Source organism: Antechinus flavipes, chromosome 2, assembly GCF_016432865.1.
Source record: "Antechinus flavipes isolate AdamAnt ecotype Samford, QLD, Australia chromosome 2, AdamAnt_v2, whole genome shotgun sequence".
Classification (NCBI taxonomy): Eukaryota; Metazoa; Chordata; class Mammalia; order Dasyuromorphia; family Dasyuridae; genus Antechinus; species Antechinus flavipes.
In genome coordinates this window covers 499,393,142-499,415,633 of record NC_067399.1, presented here as the reverse complement: position 1 = coordinate 499,415,633, position 22,492 = coordinate 499,393,142, and the positions used below count along the sequence as shown (strand labels likewise).

Below are 22,492 nucleotides of genomic sequence, written 5' to 3'. Positions count from 1 at the left end.
CCCTCTCTCTTTTTTTCCCATCAAGGCAATAGGGGGTTAAGTGACTTTCCCAGGGCTACACAGCTAGTAAATATCAAGACTCTGAGGCTGGATATGAACTCAGGTCGAACTAACTGACTTCAGGGGCAGTATTCTATTCACCATGCCACCAAACTACCCGCCCTTCCCTCTCTCTCAAAAAGTTAGCCTGTACAGTTCCCTTCCTCTAAAAATTAAAGGAAATATGAATTAGTATTTTTGAGAAATAAACTATTCCTGACTCTAAAAGGTTTTATCTCAGCTGCTAAGAGGTAAACTATTCTCTACCATTTCTCCAAATTATAAAAATGGGGAAAAATAAGCTCTGAAAATAGAAATGACTTCTCCGAAGTCCCAGTGGAATAGAAGACAAGGTTCAAGGACTCTTGCTTGTTCTTTTCCTCCTACCCAGAATAGAACTATGTAGTTTTGTCCCAGGCCCACTATATAACTTGTATCTATCAGGTAAAGGGTAGGAGAACAATCTTATTGAGTCATTAATCTGTCTTTTGGGATAGTATTCATGAACATGTTATCAAAAGGTCATTAAAAGACCTCTAGGTCTTGAAATTGGGACACAGAATTAAATCCTATTGTTCCATTTCAAACTCCTCAAAACATACACAAAATCCTTGGGCAAAGATCCCTAACTTCAATCTAGTTGCCAAAGAGGAATGGCAATACTTAAAATTGACTCAAAAAACAACTCTTTTCCCATCCGCTGGCCACACAAAACAGCAGATTTTCCTTAAGAGCATGAGCTTTAGTTCATGGATGCTTAGCAGCTGACCTTTAGCCTCTCATTCTCAAGTTTGAATGCAGAATATTCTGCTGTCTGTCGGTGTAATCTTTCCACCAGATTATCCCGGTCTTCTCGCATCTTCTCCTCCAAGGCATGCTGCTGTGATACCAGATCCGTCACTCGGCTGATATATAAGAAAAAGAAAAGAGGAGAAAACAGCAAACATCAGATTTCAAAGTACCCAAAGTTTTTGGAATGAAGTGGTTCCTTATGATCCAGAAGTCCTGGCAATGAACATGCCAAAGGCTAACAATCCTAGAATGGTAGTTTCCTCAGTTTAACTATGAAGAAGTAACTCATTTTTCTCAATTGATGATTCATGATGGATATATGGGGAGGAGGTAGCCAGGGTAGGGAGGGCATGAAAAGAGAAACTCCTGAAACCTGGAGCCTGGTCAAATCAAGTGTTGAGAGTGGTATTAGGGAAGAGAGCATGTTAGGCAATCATTTCCCCAATACATACACATAACTTCTCCCCACTAAAAATGTTGATGAAATGGAGGTTATAGATTGCTATATACCACACACTGGATTTTGTAATCAACCAGATTAGAAACTGAATAACTAAAAGGAAAAGGCAGTAGATTCTCTTTTGAGATCTACCACTAATACAATCCAAACTAACCAAAACCAAACATTTTCTGATCTATATCACTCTAATTTAGGTTTTATCTGTCACCTAGTCAAATTCTGCTCAAATTCAATTACAGGAGCCTTCCAAATCCTAAAAGATTCCAGAAAGAGTCCTTTAGAGATTTATAACACAGTAAACTTTGGACTTAAAAAACCATCTAATTCCTAAGTGCTTATTCTAAACAAAATCATCAGAAATTATGCCCCCTCAGATTAAATAATATATGATGATGAATTAAATTATTCACCAACATCCATGAAAGATTGATGCGAGAAACATAAAAAGCAATATAAGAAAAAAGTCAATTCACATTGACAGAAAAAATAAAATAAAAACAGCATCTACTGGCTTGAGGCTAAAAAGGAATACAATACATTTAACTGATATTAAAATATCAAACACCATCACAAAATCCTAAATGGAGTAAAAGTAAAGAGGCTTATTCTTAAATTGATAAAGAATTTTTATTCAAAACCAGGAACCAATATTATCTTCAATGAAGAAATATAAGCATTCCTATTAAAAAAAAAACTCACTATATCCACTCATAATCCATTTATCCCAATATTGGTAATGTTTAATATTTATTATAAGGCACAAAAAAAAAAAAAAAAGGAGAAAATTTTGGTAAGAGATGATCATATAGCCCTATTTTGAGATAAGGTGATTCTAACTTGAAAATCCAAAGGGAAAGAAAAAAAGAAAAAATTACACATCAATTCAATAAATACCTATTATTATCCAACACTGTGTTCAGTGGTGGAGATTCTCATTAAGATAAAAATGAAACTGGGCTTGCCCTTAAGAAACTTACAGTTCTACTGAGGAAATAAAATATAAATGCTAATAAATCAAAAATAAAAGTACTAACTGCTAGAGGAGAGGTGGAGAGGAAAAGCAAGGCCTTCTGGTAGGAAACTAACAGTAGAATGGAAAAGAAAGTAAGAAGTGTATTCCAAAGTCAAGTACATCAGCCTGGGCAAATCTATACAGGGAAAAGAATGTTCAGTATGGATAATATTAAGTAGGCCAGAATTTGAAGTAACCCCTGAGCAGAAAGATGGATGAAAAGGAAAAGTAGGTCTTGATACCTACTAAAGAGAAGAGTAAGAACAAAAATTAGGTTTGGATTGTTGAAGTAGCAAAGGGAGAATGAAATGAGATAGGAAATAATAATCAGAGACTCCCTTGCTATATTTAAAATCATGAAGCTTTATCACAGTAATAGTAATATCTAAGATATGAATGGCTGAGATAAAGTAAAAATGTAGTTCATGGGAATTGAGGCACTTGTGGAAATGATAGGCCAAGGGATGAAAGGATAATGAAAATAATAAGTCTACCCCAAAATCTTTCAGTCTAAGGGTAAAAATTGCATGAGGAGGATATAAGGTGCACCCTTGATAAAGGAGAGAATGACATGGAGCCTTCATAAATAACTGACAAGTATCTGGACAAATCATTGTAAAATGGACCTCAAAGGAGAAGAGGTTACTTAGTAGTCTAGACAAATAGTCCAGAAGTGGCAATGAAAATCAAGGCATATATTCTACTTCTCCCTCTGGTCATATCAGGGGGGAATGAAAGAAGGAAAGAGATCGACTAAGGATGCAGCATCTTCTCTGGAAGAAGGGAGATGTTCAATGGCAGATTGCCATGAACAAAAAACAATATACCATGTGAAATTAAAAGATTTAGGATGATCTCCTATTATCATTATCATTCAAGAGAAAAAGGGAGCTCAGAGAAAGGAGCAAGTGGGGACAAACCCACATAAATCAACTATATTCTTACACTTCAATATAAGTCAATGGATCTATGATCTCTCCCTATCTAAATCTATCTATGCCTGTTAAAAATTCTTATATTTCATTGATGACTTTTTAATCACAAAACTTTCTGAATATATATATCCTTTCCTTTTCACCCTCATCTCCCAAAATTATGAGCCAACCTTTGTTGTAAGGAAAAAAAAATGTAAAAAGAGAAAAAAAGTTCTCTAGCAAAACTGACCCACACAATACCAAATGCAATGATAGATTGAAGGGTACTATTGTCCATAGTCCTTCATTTTTACAAGGAAGACAGATATATTTTCAACTCTTCTCAAGGATTAAATCCAGTCATGAAAATAACATTGTCCAGTTTGGAAAGTTCTGTTTTTTACATTTACAATGTTATAGTTAGCATGGATATTGTTATCTGGTTCAGCTTACCATCAACTCTGCATCACTGCAAAGTAAGTCTTCCAATGCTTCTTACAAGCACTCAGTATATCAATCACAGTAATATTCCATTATATTTACATATCACAATTTGTTTAGGTTTTGATTCTTCCAAAATGGACATATGCTCTCATTTCCAGTTCTACAAAACTACTACAAAAACTATTGCTATGAACACTTTGATATATATGGGATTTGATTTTGTCTTGCCTACCAGTAAGATTTTGAAATCAAAGGATATAGGCATTTTCATCAATTTTGAAAAATCTATGCCTTTATCATTCTCATACATTTCTTATTCATGAAAGAAGAAGAAATCCTCCACAAAAATGTCAGTTAGTATATACATGAGGTCTTCTCATTCTTCTACAATTTTGTAGATACCTGGACTATTTTCTAGCTGTTCCTCACTATTGTCATATAATTGTTTTTTTCTGATCATACACATCATATCCCTGAAGATATGTCAGTTCTCACATGCAAATCAGCACTGGTAATGTACTAGGTGTATCCTGTTTATTTTTTCCTTATTTACTGGATACAGATGGACTTTTCGAGATAATTCTGCCATTCACAAACATAGCATGCATTACAGGGAAGATGTTAGAAATATACACTTTCAAAATAGAGAGAAGTTTTAACTAGTATATAAAAATGTGTTAGGGTTTGCAAAGTGTTTCATATATTATTATTCTCACTGGATCCATACAATTCTCTTAAATACTATATTGGAAATAGGTTTGGAGAGGGTAATTGATTTGTCCAAAATCAGATAGATAAGATTCAAAACTAGTCCTTATCCTGGACTCAACAACCATTAAAAGTACTGTTCAGAGTGAAATGAATATTTACAAAAATATAAATTTCTCAGATTAATAGAACAGAAAATAAAATAGTTAAATTCTCTTATTTTAGAAAAAGAAACTGAACAAGTCATAAATTAAATCCCTAAGGGGGAAAAACCCGTCTCCACAATTAGATTTGTAGACAAATTCTAACATTTAAAAAACAAATGTCAATACTACATAACTATGTTGTTTTGCCCTTCAAAATAGGTAAAAGAGTCCTACCCAAATTCCTTCTCTCACACAAATATAGTCTTGATACCTAAACCAGGGAGAATCAAAACAGAGAAAGAAAAATAAAGACTAATGTTCCCCTAATGAATATTGATATAAAAATTTTAAATAAAACACTATCAAGAAGATTACAGGAATATGTTACAAAGATCATATACTATAAACCAAGTAGAATTTATATCATATCAGGAAAACAGAACTGGTTCAATATTAGGAAAACTAAGCTTAAGTGTCCATATTAACAAATAACCCCAAAAATTATGTGATTATTCAATAGGTACAGAAAAAGTTTTTGGTAAAACACACACATTTCAGTTTAAAATACTAAAAGCCAGAAATAGATGGAGCTTTCATTAAAATGTTAAATACTAATTATCAAAACAAAAATAATGCAAGCATTATTTTTAATGGGCATAAGCTAAAAGATTTTACAATATTTACAATTAGAGCAAGTGAAATAAAAATGTCTACCACCATTAAATATTATACTAGAAATTCTAGCTATAGCAAAAGAAATTGAAGGAATAAATAAGTGATGAGGAAAACTGACTTTTTGCAGGTGAGTTGATGGTTCACCTAGAAAAAACCTTGGAGAGGCAACTAAAAAACTAATTGAAACACTAAAATTAAAAGATATAAATAAATCCACACAAATTAGCATTCCTATAGCTACCCAACAAATCCCACAGGAAAAGATAAAAAGAGAAATTCTATTTAAAATAATTATAAACAATATAATATGCTTGGGAGTTTGTCTTGCCAAGACATACACAGGAACTTTATGAATATATAACAAAATACTTCCCACAAAAAGAGATTTAAATAATTGGAAAAATATTAATTACTCATGGGTAGGCTTTGTCAATAAAATAAGATTAGCGATACTACTTAAATTAATTCAGCGCCATACAATTAAATTGCTAAAGAATTACTTTATAGAACTCGAAAAAAACTGAAAAATTCATCTGAAGAAAGGTCAAGAATATCAAAGGAATCAATAAAAAAACAACTACTAGGAAGTAAAGGAGACTAGCAACATCATACCTCAAACTATCGATTGATTAAAATACTACAAATCTGTAATCATTTGGTATTAGGGTAAGAGAGAGGTTAATCAGTGACACTAATCAGAAACACACTAAGTAACACCACAACATAAACAGGAGCAAATAAAAGCCTAATAATCTAGTATTTGGTAAATCTCAAGATATAAGCTATTGAATCAAAAATTTATTCTTTGACAAAAACTAGTAGGAAAACTGAAAATGAGTCAAGCAAAAACTAGAAACAGACTAGCATGTTATATCAAAAAGGGTAGCTGATTCATAACAGGTGATATCCTAAGCAAATTATTGGAACATAGAAAAAAACTACCCATTAGATCTATGGATAGGCAAAGGTTCATGATTAAACAAGTTTGCAGAGCTAAAATAGCTAATTTTGATTACTACAGTTAAAAAGATTTTTACACAAAATCAATTGTAGCAGCAAAAATTAGAAGAAAAGCGGAAAATTGGGGGAAAATTTACAGCAAGTTTCTCTGATAAAAGTCTATTTTTTAAAGTACAGAGGAACCTAAGTCAAATTTACAGGATCAACAGTCATTTCTTAATGATAAATGGTCAAAGGATATTAATAAGCAGTTTTCAGAGGAAGAAATCCAAACTGTCAATATAGTCATATGAAAAACTCTAAATAATAAATGCACATTTAAATAACTCTGATGTAATCACTTAACACCCATCAGACTGGTTAACATTACAGAAAAGAAAAATACTTGATGTTTTGCAATAGCTGTGAACTAGTCCAACCATTCTTGAAAAACAATTTGGAATTACTGCCCCCCCCCAAAAAAAAATGATTAAGCCATATCTATTGAGACTCAGTAATACCACTATTAGATCTCTATCTCAAAGAAATATAATAAGGAGGAAAAAAACTCATATATTCAAAAATATTTATAGCAAATGTTTTTGGTAGCAAAGGATTAGAACTGAGAAGATATCTATCAATTGGAAAATGACTGAAATTGTGCTTTAAGAAGTAATGGAGATGGTTTCAAAAAAACCTAGGAAAACTTTTTTGAACTGATATAGAGTGAGGTGAGCAGAATTAGGAGAACAATTTACATAGTTATAGCAATATTGTATAGATAATCAACTCTGAAACATCTGTAGTTCTGGTCAACTAAACTGCAAAGGTGAGAAGGAATTGTACAGCCAAAGGATTATTTTATATTTTATGTTTCATGGATAGCCATTTTCCCCCTCTCCCCACCCCAAGTTGGTCATGCACTAACCAACGTTCTGGTGATGAGTCTCCCTACAATGAGTTCCTTGAATAGCAGACACAATCACTGCTGGGACAAAACTGAAAACTTTTCCAACTCAGCTTAGTAGTTTTAACTTCATTTGCATAACTTTTAAGATCCTGGTCATCTCCCTCCACATCATTAGGACATATCCAATATCAATGTATATATGGTTACTATGATACATAGGATGTTTAAAATTCTTGGCCCTGTATAAAAAAAATTACCTTCATTTCTCCAGGTCTTTTTTTCCTTCACTAAAGTCAACATTCTCTTTGGATAGGTCATTTATATTCCTCACCAGATAAACACCCAATACTTTTTTTTGATACTGTATAGGTCCTATAAACAAGACCTATATTTAAAATTTTTCTTTTAGCTATTATTGCATTGATAGTGGCATTACAAATTGAACAATCTTTCTAGAAAGAAATGTAACAAAATTGTCACAAGACAATGAAACTGGTCATACTATTTGATTCTAAGACTATACCACATATTTAAAAGGACATAAATATCTATTTGTAAAAAACTGTCAACAGCTATCAGTCAAGAACCAAAGACTCTCCAGAACCTGGGCCTTACCCCCAAACAAAGGGGTAATATTTAACTTATTCTAAATAATCTACTTAATACTAGAACCACCATAAGACGTCTATAGCCTTTCCATTCCTTTCCCATCCCCCTACTGCCTTTACAACTAGCAATACATTAGAACTTTGACCATTAGTTAGACCACCACACATCTGCCTTGCCATGGTTAATTCACCCACTGTCTCACTCCTTTAACTCTTTAGCTTTTATTCAGGGAATAACCAAATCAATAGGCCCATAACTATTGCAAAAGGTGTGATAACAAGCTATTTATTACTCTATGGTTACTCAAAATCATGGCAAGGCAGATGTGTGGTGGTCTAACTAATGGTCAAAGTTCTAATGTATTGCTAGTTGTAAAGGCAGTAGGGGGATGGGAAAGGAATGGAAAGGCTATAGACGTCTTATGGTGGTTCTAGTATTAAGTAGATTATTGGCTTCTAACTTCATCACTCAATTAAACTGCTCTCTCCAAAGTTACCAATGATCTATTATAAACTGTCAAATCCAATGCTTTTTTCTCAGTTTATATCCTTAACTTCCCTCATAGCATTTGATTTGATTCACACTTCTCTTCCTAAACATTGTCTTTACAGAGTTTTCATGACCTTTCCTGGCTCTCTCCCTATATTTCTAATTGTTCCTTCCCAGTCTTCTTTAATGGATCATAGCATCCTTTTTTTGCTCCTTTTACACAGTTGTCCTCTGGGTTCTGTACTAGGCCCTCATTTCTTCTCTATACATGTTGATGTCATCATTTCCCTTGTATTCAACTATAACTTCCACACAGATGATGTCACTAGTTCCCTTGTTTTCAACTATCACTTTCCACATAGATGACTTATAGATTTATATAATCCAGCCCCAGTTTCTCTCCTGATTTCCAGTCTCTCATCATCAACTGCCCACTGGGTATCTCCAACTAATTGTCCCATAAGCACCTATAATTTAACATGTCCAAAAGAGAATTCATTATTTTCCTCCCCTAAACAATATCCCCTTCTCCCAATTGTCTCAGATTTTGGCCAGAGTATACATCCATCCTTTTAGTCACCCAGGTTTATAACCATGGAGTCAACCTCAGAATCAACCTCAACTCTTTATCATTTGTTAAATTTTGTTGGTTTAAATCTCTTGAATTTATCCCTTTCTCTTCATCCACACAATTTTGGCTCAGGCCTTTATTTAGCTCTCACCTAAATAATATTGATTATAATAGATAGAGTCTCCCTGCTATTTAGCCTTTATACATCTGCTATATCAATATTCCTGATGTACAAGTCTCTGACTATAATGACCCTAACTCAAGAAACTATTGAAGTTTCCCTTTTGCCTTCAGAATAAAACACACATTGTTACTTAGTTCTTTTCATTCCAGGGCAGATTCCTCCAGTCTACAGCTACCAGTTTATTGCACATTATAATTTCCTTTCTTTCACAAACTCTATATTCCATGCAAACTGGTCTACTTGGTATTCCCTAAACATAACCTATTGTGCATCTCTAAATTTTTGAACATGCTGTCTCCATGCATGGGATTCACTCCATCAGCTCTCTTTTTCTGGAAATTAACCCCCCCCCCCTTCAAATGTTCAACTCAAATGTTACTTCCTTAAAGAGAGTTCACACTAATCCTTCTTGCACCTTTCCCGCTCAACTGCTAGTTTTTCTAATGTCCAAGGAATTACTCTAATTCATGTCCTATTCAGTTTATTTCTTCTGATAGAACATGAACTCCTCAAGTGCTAGTATGATTTTATTTTTATCTTTGTATTGCCAGCACCTAATACTTAGAAAGCCCGGCCTAATTAGATTCTTAATAAATACTTGCTGAAGGATGAATACAGAGAGGCTTGGAGAGACCTACATGGACTGATGCTAAGTGAGATGAGCAGAACCAGGAGATCATTATACACTTCGACAATGATATTGTATGAGGATGTATTCTGATGGAAGTGGATTTCTCTGACAAAGAGACTTAACTGAGTTTCATTGGATAAATGATGGACAGAAACAGCTACACCCAAAGAAGGAATACTGGGAAATGAATGTGAACTATTTGATTTTTGATTTTCTTCCCGAGTTATTTTTACCTTCTGAATCCAATTCTCCCTGTGCAGCGGGAGAACTGTTCGGTTCTGCAAATATGTATTGTATCTAGGATATACTGCAACATATTTAACATATATAGGACTACTTGCCATCTTGGGGGGGGGGAGGAGGGAGGGAGGGGAAAAAACGAAACATAAGTGATTGCAAGGGATAATGCTGTGTAAAAATTATCCTGGCATGGATTCTGTCAATACAAAGTTATTATTAAATAAAATTAAATTTTTAAACAAACAAATAAATAAATAAATACTTGCTGAATAAATGGCTATGATGGTTAGAAGAGAAACAAACTGGAATTAATGCTGGATGGATAAGGAATAACTGAACAGATTGTGACATAACTGATTCAATAGACAACTACAACTGCCATGACAATTAAAAATACAAAGCTCCATACTGAATCTATATGAAACAATAAAACTATATATGCAATCAGATGAGTATAAGGACAGTGAGAGGTTACATCATGAGTTGTTCTTAATGTTTGTAAATATGTTTATTTTTAATCAAATAAACAAAGCAATTATTAAAGAGCTACCAAGTTGTCAGAATTATGCTAGGAATTGGAAGTACAAAGAAAAAGTTAAATGAATCAACTTAAAAATTAAATATTGCTCTCAATATAAGCAAAACAACATACACGTTATGCAGACTATATGACTAAAATAGCCTATATACCCTTCAAAATTATTGTACATGCCATCTTTTCATATGTCTCTTTGCATCAACATTCTGCATCCAAAAGTCAGAGAACTAACTGGCTATAGGCACAATCTCATATTATTGCCCATCCAGAACTAGAAACTTGAGATCCTGCCTAGATAAGACCTAGAGATGCTTGATGCACACTCCTATCTCAGGTAAAAATCCATTAAAGAACATTTTGGCAGCTGCAGAAAAACCCTGGAAATTTTTTACTGTGCACTGTGTTCCAACTGATATTTTATTATATAGCCCATGCCTCAGTTTTTCAGGCCCAAGTGGACTATTGTTTATTGTTCCTACCGCCATCTACTTGGCTAGATAATATTGTCAGAATCAAATAACAAGAAATACCAAAAAGCTCAGTTTTTCTCAGCTGAGCCTTATAGGATCTAATGAAACAGGACACTTAATGGAATCTTAATAAAAGAGCCATTCTAAGGAATCCAGTCAAACCAACCAATATTAAAATTCATGAGGCCATACAAAATCCCACTCCTCCCCAGACCACCATTCATGATCTCTTAACTGTTGTCTACCTATACATAACAGTGAAAAGAAGAATTAAGGTTGAACCATATCTAAAAATTTTCCCATGTTCAGCACCCCCCAACGCTCCCTTTCTCCCCCCCACCAAGGCCTCTGCCCAATCCCAAGACCTTACTCATTTAACACAATGATCTCCAGCTCTAGATCTCCCTTGTCTTTCACCACCTGGTTGTAGCGGCTCCTCCAGGATTCCAGGGTGGAGAGGGCTTCAGCAACATACAGATCCTGGGAACACCAGGAAAGAGACAAAACAAGACTCATCAACTCCAAGTATAAGAGATCCTGGCCTTGGCACAGGTCCAAGAGCAAAAGAGATCTTCCATGCAGAGCCTTTTCAATCTATGAGGCTAGGCTCGGCATGGTGTTAGATCCTAAAATCTAAAATTGCCTAAAACTTGAGAATTAGGAGAACAATTTACATAGTTATAGCAATATTGTATAGATAATCAACTCTGAAACATCTGTAGTTCTGGTCAACCAAATTGCAAAGGTGAGAAGGAACTGTACACAGCCAAAGGATTATTTTATATTTTATGTTTCACGGATAGCCATATTTCCCCCTCTCCCCCACTCCAAGTTGGTCATGTATTTATATTTTATGTTTCATGGATAGCTATTTCCCCCTCTCCCCACCCCAAGTTGGTCATGTACTATAACCAACGTTCTGGTGATGAGTCTCCCTACAATGAGTTCCAAATTTCAAATGACTACAGTAATAATTAGCTTGCTTATAAACCCTTCTTACACAGCACCCTGAACCATTTATTCAACTCTCTCACAAAATGCTCAAAAGTTGATGATCACTTTTATCATTATCAAGTTGGAAAGGGGCAGGAATTACAAATAGGAAAGCTGAGATGTCAAGGTTTCTAGTATTTATTAAAATTATAGTTTTGCTTTAGAAGCCCTTTCTTTCACAGTCTTAGAGTCATTACATTACAGACAGTAAACTAAGATGGGACAAGAACCTAAAAGTGGTTAAATTGATAGCCTGTTTGGAAACATTGTTTCAGAAGCCTCGTGTTCTTTTTAATCTTTATAAGGCATCTTTCTCAGTTTTGATTATTATACTTTCACTATTTCCTACAGTTTTCCTGTTTTATAAACTATTCTTAATTACCTTCTTGGCAGGCAATTTTTATCTACCCTAAGTCCAATGTGCCTGGATCTATCAATCTAATACAACAGACTGCCCTACTTAGGCGGCCAACAGGGAGCAAGCTGCCCTCCCACAGGTCAGGGCTGCATGAGAAGCTAGGCAGGACAATAGCTAAAGCTCTGGTCTCAAAATAAAGAGACCTGTTGATATACTATTGCAGAGCCTGACTAGTTACTGAGTGACATTAAGTATACATCACTTAGATTCTCAGAGGTGGAATTTGCTCACCTGCAAAAAGGACACTATCACCTCCCTTCTCAAAGGGAAATACCTTTGTAAAGGCATTCTGTGAAAAATGCCACTGATATGAATGTGAATTATCTTCAGCCATCCCTCCCTTAACTGTTACCTTGTCCGCAAGCTGGACATGCAGTTGTTCAGCATACTCTTCACTCCGCTCTGCCCTCTCTTGTTGTGCTCGAATGGCTTTCTTCAAGGCTTCTTTGTCCCGGTCTCCTTTCTGCTTGAGGTCCTTCAGCTGCTCCATGATGGCCTCCATTTCAGCCTTATGCTGAGAACCACTGCGCTCCAAATTCTGGGAATAGGAATGAAGAATGATTTACTGAGCGCTAAGGCAGCTCAATGTCATTGTTGCAGGAACAATACCTTATCACTCCCTAAAGAGGTTTCACACTAAGTTTCCTTCAGAGCCCCAGAATGTTATGAAATGCTCTGTGACAACTAGACCAATGGGGATCCAGAAAAGGGTAACTCTGAAGGAAACTGCTATCATGCATCTTCATAAGATCTATTGTATTACCCAATGACCCTAAAGGTGTGATAAATTCCTCTCAAAATTCCCTGTCAGGGAAAATTTATCTATTTCCTTTTATTAGATAAGAATTATCATATGTTGCTCATTCAGCCTTTTATACAAGGATGTTCAGGACTATATTCAATATTGAATTGCTGCAATGATTTTACCTTAGAACCTTGATATCAACTATTTTCTTGCTTCTTTTACTGGGATTCTGCTTTGTTTTCATTTTAATTTGGTTCCTATTCACTAAAGTCCTATTCAAATTCTTCATCATAATGTAGTAGGGACTTGGGTTCTCAAAAACTTTGTCAGCAATGTGGAAACTCTAAACCATGCCATGCTGGGAAGAATTTAAGTATTGGCTTAGTACCAGGTCTTCCTTACGGTACAGAACCAGGATACACAAGTTTAGAAAGGCCTACTGCCAAGTTAGCAGTGATTTTATTTCTGCTATAACAATTTTCAAAGACCATCTAACTGGTAAAAGAGCTGCAAATTGCATTGGTAGAATGAACACACTAAAATACCCTATAGATTACTGAAATGTTTATTTGAAACTGCCTAGTGTATATATTTTCAACTACTTAAACTTTTTAATCTCAAACTTATTTTAGAAGCAAGAAAAGACATTAAGTCAAAAGTACATAAATGACAACTAGTCTGAAAGGTAAAAATAAAACATCAAGAGAATGGTCAGGCAAAGTTGCTAGGGATACAATTACAATTGTCCATTTAGTAGTTGCTTTAGATTTCTAGTTAGAATGCTCTAGATCTCAGGATAACAAGAACTTTAAAGTTATAAAGGACACTGAAAGTCAACAGAAGCAATCCACTTATTTTGCAGATGTCAAAATTGAGGCCCGAGGAAGATAAGAGCTCATGGCCACATGATTTATGGTCAAATTAAGATTTGAACCCAGGTTTTCTGGCACCAGAACAAGTATGCTTTGTATTTACTGTACCTTATAAACACCCCACTCCCTGGATATGTAAAAGATACAACATATAATCACAAGCCATAATGCACTATATAGTCATAGCCATAATGCAATGTAAGATTCACAGCCATGTACACCAACTGTACATCCCTTAGAAGTTAGTCTCTTTATCCATTCCTACTAGAGAAGCCTAGATATGGTATCATAAAGAATATAATTAATTTCATGAAATCCAGAACTCTGAAGGGCTAGTACCTTGATCTGGATAACAAGACGACTATTTTCTGCTTCTTTGGACCGCAGCTGTGTCTGCAAATGTCCCCGCATGGATTCCATAGTCTTGGAGAGTTCAGATGCTGTCTTAGCTTGAGCCTGCAGAGGGATCATGTCAGAAGAGTTCCTTTCCCTTGTTAGGCACACAGGTACCCTATACCTGAGATAGCCGCAAGCTGCATGCCTGGGTCCTACTCAAGAGGAATACTCAAATTTTATGACGCTGCCAAAACATACTGACTACAAGAGAATGAGAGAGGGTATCTGAGGGATCCTCTCTGTATTTTAAATATAGTTTGCTTCAGGACTAGAGCTAAAGGAAATCCTGAGAGAACTTTAATATGGGAAAGGCATTAAGAATATTCACTGGTAAACACAATGGAAGGATTGGGAATCTAGAGAGAATAGCTCAAGGGGAGATAAGCAATAACAGAATCTGGAGGACTACCTTAGAACCATTTTCTATTTCAAACTCTATCACAGGAAAAAAAATAGACAAGAGAAAGAAACTACCTTCTCACACTGAATTTCTTGTAGCAGCTCTTCTACTTCCTTGTCTTTATCTTGTAGCAATAGCAGCAGGCGCTGAAAAACAACACACATCTCAGTTTCCTTGGGGAAGGGATAACATGTAAGTTCCAGGTCAGGTTAGGCTCTGCACTTTCTTCTGGCCATAAGGGAGAGTACCCTCACGTGCAAAGTTTGTAATTCATCACTTAGTCATTGCGGCCCAGCAGAGTTAGGCTGACCCATGCCACATAGTCCAAAACACAATCCATACAGTTAAAAGTAATGAGGCATGTGCCTTCTTTCTGGAGATTATGAAGAAATATTCTGAATAAAATATGGCTGATTCTAGGAAAGAGGCATTGTGTTTTTGAGCTCCCCAAAAATGGGATCCATGGCAACATTATGTCAAAATTAACCCTTCTAACATTGCCCTAAATAAATCCGTTACCGATACATACTGATCCAGAAAAACTAAGAAAAATCTACATTTTCTAATACTGAGGGATTGTCCCCTGCCCAGGATTCTATCTGCATGGAACTCAATGCCCTGAATTCCCCCAAGAAAACCCTTTTACCATTTGAACAAGATCAAGAAGGTGACTTCACATTACCGCTTTTTCTGAGTCGGCTTCGGCTAGTCGTTTTAATAGGTTTCCTTGTTGCTCCATCAGCTTTTCTGAATCCTTCAGAGACAATCAAACTATCAAGGATATCATAAAACCAACCTCCCCCCCCACCCACCCACCACCTGGCCCCACAGCCTCTATTCCCTGAGTGATATTGATCTTAAAGAAAAAAGCCTCATATTATATTCCTGTCCCCATGTATTTCTCCCCCATGGAAGATGGCATTGCTAGAAAACGAAAGGGAAGGGTAGTTTTGTTTTTGTTTTTTACTAAAGCTTCTAATGCTCTGGATGACATAATTCAACACAGTGACTTCCTCTTTTTCAAGTAAAGCCAAAGAATGACATCAAGGTCAAAGAGCCAGATATCAAAAATACAAATTTTTTTCTTCACTACTATTCTGTTCTTTGATTTGAGGCCAAAAGTATGGAAGAATACAATGATTCCCTTTGATATGCTTTAGTCGACAAAGCAAGAACTTAAAATACACACTAAATAGATAGAGGATGAATTTGAATATAGGAAAGTTTACACAAACTAGTGCATGATAAAAGCAGATATAGAAGAACACAATGAATACAATAAACAATAATGCAAATAAAAATCCCCAAAGAAGCTAAACTCAAATTAAATGCCATGACCAATTTTGATCCTGGCAGGAAAAATGATGAAACACACTTCTTTCCTTTCAGAAAGAAGAAGAGATATAAAAATACAGGGGAAGAATACTTCAGATACTGTAAAACACAGTCACCATGTATCAGTTGGTTTTGCTTAACTGTTTTTTCTGTTATAATAAAAATTCATTTGAAAGGAAGAAAGGGAATAACACTAGGAAATTACTTTTGATTAAAAAAAAAAAAAACCACCCAAAAAGTTATCAAATAAAACTTTAATATGGCTTGAAAGGGGGAAAAAACTTAACTTTTTAAAACTTAACTCAACTCTTTTCCCTAGGAATATATTTGAAATAATTAAATGTTTTAACTACTCAACTCAGTGAGTCTTTCCCCCTTTTCTCATTCAGTCAGAAAAGACAAAAATCATAGAATCACAGAATATTAAGCAAATGTGAACCTTGGATCTAGTCTAATCCTCTCATTTTTACAATGAGTAGCAAATTAATATAGCAGCAAATAAACAAACAGTAATTAAGGTAGAGAGCAAGAAAAAAGTTACTGACAGGGATAGAGTTGTAGAAACCTCAGAGGTCATATCTAATCCTTTCAAGTGCTCTTTCCTCTATAATATACTCAAATATATTATAGTCAGCCTCTATTAGATATTGAATTTGATATTTTTTAAATTAAGGCTTTTTATTTTCAAAACATATGCATAGACAATTTTCAACTTTCACTCTTACAAAATCTTGCATTCCAAATGTTTTCCCCTTTCTTCCCCCAACTTCCCCTCCCAGCAGCAAGTAATTATTGGCTTTGCTTTTTAAAAAACAAAACAATTACAGCTGGTCCAACAATGGAAACAAGGGGGCCTTCAAAATGCAATATGCTCCCCCCTTTGCTGAATCTTTTAGGAAGTTAGATTAGGTAATACTTAAGATTTCTTTAAATTCTGAAATTCTATAATTTCCTGTCTTAAAATCTCTAAATATGAATAGAAGTTATGAAAGTAAAAAGGTAGAAAAGAATGTATCCTCTGTTAGAAGTAAGTTATACATAGGGGGCTGGGTTTCCCACAAAAACAAAGGAAGGTAACAAAGACAGTGGCTTGGTGAGGATAGCCCAGCATTACCTCTTTAGAATGTTGTTCCTTCAGCAAATCTCTCAGAGTACGATTGGTCTCTTCAAAAGTACTCAACTTCTGGAGGAGAAGTTCCTTTTGCCGGGTCAGTGTATTGATGTCAGTGCAAGTCATGTGCTTCTCCTAGAAATCAATCAAAATAACCAACAGGAATTTGTTATTGAATGTCCATTATATATAGATAGATAGATAGATAGATAGATACCTAGTGCTCAATGTTATAGGTGATTCAAAGAAATGAAAAGATAAGAATTCCCCTAGTTTTAAGGAACATACATTTTAGATGGGGAATGTTACAATTAATCAAAAACTAATTAACAAGGCAAGACAGTATAGTATGTGATAATGGCTAAATAAGTATTCAGGCAATAAGTGTTATACAGGAATTAAAAGATGAGTTTGGGTTGGAGTGCTCAAGGGAGGGCTCACAAAGCAGATGGGACTTAAACTGGGCCTTGAAATACAAAAGCAGGATTTGAATGGACAGAGAGAAAAGTATAACCATTTGTAGCCTTTCATTCCTTGGACATCTACAACACAGCTTGATATCCTGTGATTCTTGGTGATCTGTTACTGGTTTTCTTTGGACTCACCAGTAAGAAACCAAATCTTCCAGATAATTGAGAATAGGAGGGAGTAGGGAAAAACATGTATGTTGGTACACTCTCCCATAGGATGAATTGGCAAAACTTAAGAGCTCTAGGATTCTCTAGCTAGTTGAAAGGAATTCTAAGGTACCAACTGATACCAACTGATATCAAAGCATCAAAGTCACCTTCAGAACCGTGAAGTACTAGCCACTCCTGTACCACTCACCGATTTCAGTTTCCCGATTGTGTCCTTCAATGCCATTACTTGCTTGGCAGCGGCTGCTCCATCCATTTCTGCTTCCACGAGCTTAGACATGAGACATTCTTTTTCCTGTTGCAAATGCCTTTTTTGTAGCCTGTAAATAGAGTTTGGTTTTTTGAGTCCTCACCCATCAAGCCTACTTCAACACGAAGGGCCTTCTCTCTTTTCTACAAAATTTAAGGGCTTCCCCAATTACTAAAGTGCTTTCTAACCTCAAGAGTCAGGGATCATTAGACAAACCTTAGAAGATGGGAAAAATTGAGGTCTCAGAAAGCCATGTGGTTTTCTTGGCTAGGGTGGGGGATAAGTAGGTGAAGAGTAAATTGGTAGAGAGAAGAAGGGTCAGGAAAAGGAAATTTCATGCCATCCTTCTTTGCCTTTATGACTATTTTCTCTTGCCTGGTCACTTGAACTTCCAGAAAAGTACAGTGGGATTAGGGTGAAGGGAGTATAGGAAAAGGGAGAAAGGGTGGGTACTCAAAGTACATATTCTTAAAGGGCTTAATCCTTGGAAAAAGTACAAAATTGAAAGGCCACTCAGTGGAAAATGTGCTATAATAAACAACACCTTCAGGTAAGACATTTCTGATAACAAAAAATAAAATCCTACAGATACCTCAATATAGCAGGGAGTTGAGTATTAGGGCAGGATAAGAAGGGAAGAAAAACTGCTTTACACTGTAAAATCCTTTTCCTCCTTGATACGCTCAATATTTTGTCGAAGCATGGTGTTCTCATGCTCAGTCTCTGCCAGCTCGTGGGCCACCTCCTCCAGTTCTTCCTTCCGCTCCTCTAGGAACCGTTTCGCCATCTGGCGCTCCCCTTTCTGCATCTTTACCTAAAGAAGGGATCACAAGTATAGTCCAAATGGCCAAAGAAGCACAAAGATTTTTCATCCGTGGGACCCCCTACTCAGAGGTAGGTGAGCATAGGGGGTTGATAAAGAAGGCAGTGATAAGGAGAGATTAGCAAGGACTTTCTCTAGACTGGAGATGCCAAGGAGTAAGGCTGTGTCTGGGGGGATACAGAGCCCAAGGCAAATCAAATCATATTGTGTGGAGTGGCCCCCTTAACATTTTTACACAGGTAAAATCTGATTAAAATGAACAACAAGGGCAGCTTTCAAGAAGAGGTGGAGGGGGAGGAGATGTCACAAAAGGGCAAAATGCAACCTGAGGGGTGTGTATGGAGACAGGGAGTGGGACTGTTGCCAGGCAGCCAGCTGGGGTGGGGTGGGGTAGAGTAGGGGTGGGGACACTAAGGGAGTTACATGCTTATATGTATATCAGTGCATTCAGAAGTATTTATTATCACCAGCTGACGAAGATATTCCTTTCCTCCAATGTTTCCCTGGTAGTCTAGTGACCTGGCTGCTTCCACAGCACAGAAACCCAACTACCTCCCCCCCAAAAAATTACACAGAACCACAGGTAATCACCCCAGTTTGTCATACAACAAGAGAGTTCTGCTAAGAATTGGGAGGTGGAGGAGGAAAGGGTCTATTTTCTTCAATGGGCTTTCTTAGCTTTATGTTTGTGGTAGAAACCATAGCTCTCTCACCTATTCTCCTAGTCTGAATGTTCCAAATCAACCTATCCAGATTAGATTACCTAATTTCTGCTAGTATAGAAGATAATATTCTATTCCTAGAACCAAATGTTTTGTGGGCACCAAGGGGAAAAAACCTGCTGCAAAAGCCACTCCAAATTCATCTGGCTGCCAAATCCTTACCACCCTTTCTAGTTCACTATAGGCATACCTCCGATTTAAGACATCCAACTGAATTTAATAAACTGTCCATCTTCTTGTCATAATGATTCGTCTTGCAGTGACCAGAGTCTTCATCCTCTGTGGAAAGGTCACTTAATCGCATCACTGAAACTAGTTTTTCTGAAGATGGTGGAGTTATATCTAGACAATGAGGTGGATTCTGACACAAAGGTGATAAAGATAACATTAGCAATAGGCAAGAATTTACAAAATCTCTAAGTCAAAAAGTGGCATAGCACATTGGAGGTAGGATAAAGGGTAATCAATTATAGAATACATATTGTGAGCCATCTGGGATTCTATTTACATCTCCACCCTGCCCCCCATTCTCTAAACAATACAGAAAGCATCTAAAAGCAATCTCTTCCCCCTCTTTGGTTCTTTATTTTCTGCTTTATAAAATGGAGAGAATAAATTTGGCCCAAAGTCTCATAGGGATATAGATACACACTGTGAGATACATTCTTCAAAGATATATAAAGTAGTATTAACTAGACCAGGTGGTCAAAATTGAAAAACCCATTAAGCAAGCACACAAAACTTGAGAAATGTTAAGACCCCTTAGAGAATCAATTAATACTACTTTATTTTACAAATGAGGGAAGTGAGGCCCAAAGGGACTAAATTACTTTCCCAAGGTTACACAGCTGATTATAGCTAGCAGAGCTGGGGACTCATACCCCAGTCCCCTGACTGGTCAGTCATCCACTGCTCACAATACTGTATGTATAAGAGACTAAAAAAGCAGCTAGTCTGATAGGCTTGTTGATATGGATCCTGAATATGCACAAAAAGGGAGATTCATTTTAATGTTTGCATGTCTCTTAAAAGTCATTAAATTTAGGCATGGTATTTTACATATACTCAATTCTCAATTCACTGCTTCATTTTATTATCCAGAATTCTTTATTCTCTCTCTCTCTCTCTCTCTCTCTCTCTCACACACACAGAATAAAACCATGCTACTAGAGAAAAACTGGCTTCCTATATCAGAGAAATTAAAATATAGTACACATGATTACAAAGTAATGAGATTGAGCTTTTACTAATCAGACTTTAATGTAGTCACATTGGGAAGAAATTTATTTTAATGAATAAGCATTACTCAAAAAATTCTGGAAATTCTTCAGCCCTCAGTGGGAGCAATCTTTACACTTTAAGGAGTCTGATTTTTTTTTATAAAGTCAAAAATCATTTGGAATTAGGGCTGTCAAATGAATCAAATATGATTTTTTTAAAAATCAAAAACTAGTTGCAGCTACAAAATAGTGAGATGAATTAAAGTTTTTAGCCTTGTTTGCAATCTGCTTCTGAAGGTCACTGCCAAATTAAGAGTTCAGAAAATAGAGTCTGAGAATTGAAGCATCTTTGGAATAAGTGTCTATTAAGTTCTCATTTGCTTAAATAAAATCAATTCTCATGATATTTTATAAAGTAGAACAGCTATATAGAATTTTTGATGGGAAAATAAACTCTGTAAGGCCTGCTTAAATCCAGTACAAAGGAGAGATCATTGGGATACATAAACTCAAAAGTTTTTCAAGTTAAATTTATGCCAAGTTTGTTCAAAAATTAATTTGGGAGCATAATGAAACCTAAAGGAAAATGGAATGCTAATACCTCCCATTTGCAGCCTAAGTGCCGGACAGATGCTTTGCCAGGGGGCATCCAAGGGACTTTAGTTTTCACTCGAACACTCCTCCGGACATTCACCGTGTCCCCTCTCATGCCACGTTTGTGCGACTTCTGTGAAAAGTGAACACACACACAAATAGATCATAAAATAATCATACAGGCAGCAACTCCACCAAAACACTTATCACGGTGCTTTGCTGAGAAACAACCTTCCATGACGATGCTGCTGAGTTCTGGATGAAGATAACTTTCTTTTCCTGGCCATTTGGAATAAAGATTAAGTCAAAACTAAACAAGAGACCTGGGTGATATGTCTAGGCCCTGGTGCTGGCCCTGGTCCGAAGCCTTCATTCACCACGCCCCAATTGGCATGCTCCTACCTGGCTCTTGGCAGGTGTTGGTTTCGGGATCTTTTTTATGTGGACGTGGACAGGAGTGTTCTCATCCACGTGAACATGTAAGGGGGGAGTTGAAGAGCGGTTCTTCATCATTCTCTTCTGGCGGGCAGGGGAGGGCAACACAATAAAAGGTAGATCTGCGGATAAGTAAACTGGGCATGAAAAAGTGAGCTCACTGCTTTGAGGATCTGCTGAAAGCTTAGCCACTGGGCACAGAGCAAACCACCATCAACATGCACATACAACTGTGTAGACCACCATTCAAATGTCATGAACCAAGATTTGAATTCCCATGCGGCTGATGATTAAGTTCACTTCAGATGAGTCCCACTGTAGACAAAGTAAGTGCTGGTTCAGCAGAGAGAGATATCTGCAAATATCACTGTTTTCCTCTGGCTACTTTAAAATATTCATGCTGATTCGAAGTGGTTTAGAGCCCCTCGGGCTAAAAATCTGGGCCAAGGTCCAAAAGCAGCAAGCTAACAGGCAAATAAAAACTTCTAGAAATGGACAGTATGTCCCATAATACTAGTACTATAATTCCTAAGATTATAAATTTTCTGTTTTTAAGTTAATCAGATTTCTGGCACTAGTTAAAGATGAGGTCTGCATGAATTCTGCAGATAAATGAAAATATTGAGTTTTAACTTTGAGAATATTTTTGCAAAGCTGACCAAAAGCAATCTGAACTAGCTCCTAAGTACAATATCATTCTAGGCAACAAACAAAATCACCATATGCAAAGCAAGGCCAAGCTAAAACAGATACAGGAATATGACACTAA

At 36.2% G+C, this 22,492-nt stretch overlaps 1 protein-coding gene across 7 annotated transcripts in view; it reads right to left on the bottom strand.

The window, feature by feature from the left end:
• Nucleotides 1–22,492, bottom strand: part of ODF2 (outer dense fiber of sperm tails 2) — a 44,520-nt gene that overhangs the window by 6,818 nt on the left and 15,210 nt on the right. For 4 of the 7 annotated variants that reach the window (XM_051980110.1, XM_051980113.1, XM_051980109.1 and 1 more), the window contains exons 3-13: nucleotides 21,296–21,421; nucleotides 19,665–19,835; nucleotides 18,583–18,743; nucleotides 17,870–17,999; nucleotides 17,045–17,176; nucleotides 15,278–15,349; nucleotides 14,670–14,741; nucleotides 14,139–14,255; nucleotides 12,535–12,720; nucleotides 11,142–11,251; nucleotides 809–944 (exon numbers count right to left, since the gene is read on the bottom strand). In XM_051980110.1, coding sequence (XP_051836070.1) covers nucleotides 809–944; nucleotides 11,142–11,251; nucleotides 12,535–12,720; nucleotides 14,139–14,255; nucleotides 14,670–14,741; nucleotides 15,278–15,349; nucleotides 17,045–17,176; nucleotides 17,870–17,999; nucleotides 18,583–18,743; nucleotides 19,665–19,835; nucleotides 21,296–21,421 — 1,413 coding nt within the window. Of the gene's footprint in view, nucleotides 1–808; nucleotides 945–11,141; nucleotides 11,252–12,534; nucleotides 12,721–14,138; nucleotides 14,256–14,669; nucleotides 14,742–15,277; nucleotides 15,350–17,044; nucleotides 17,177–17,869; nucleotides 18,000–18,582; nucleotides 18,744–19,664; nucleotides 19,836–21,295; nucleotides 21,422–21,690; nucleotides 21,846–22,492 lie in introns of all 7 variants that reach the window. The other 3 variants (XM_051980108.1, XM_051980107.1, XM_051980111.1) reach the window with 2 other exon arrangements.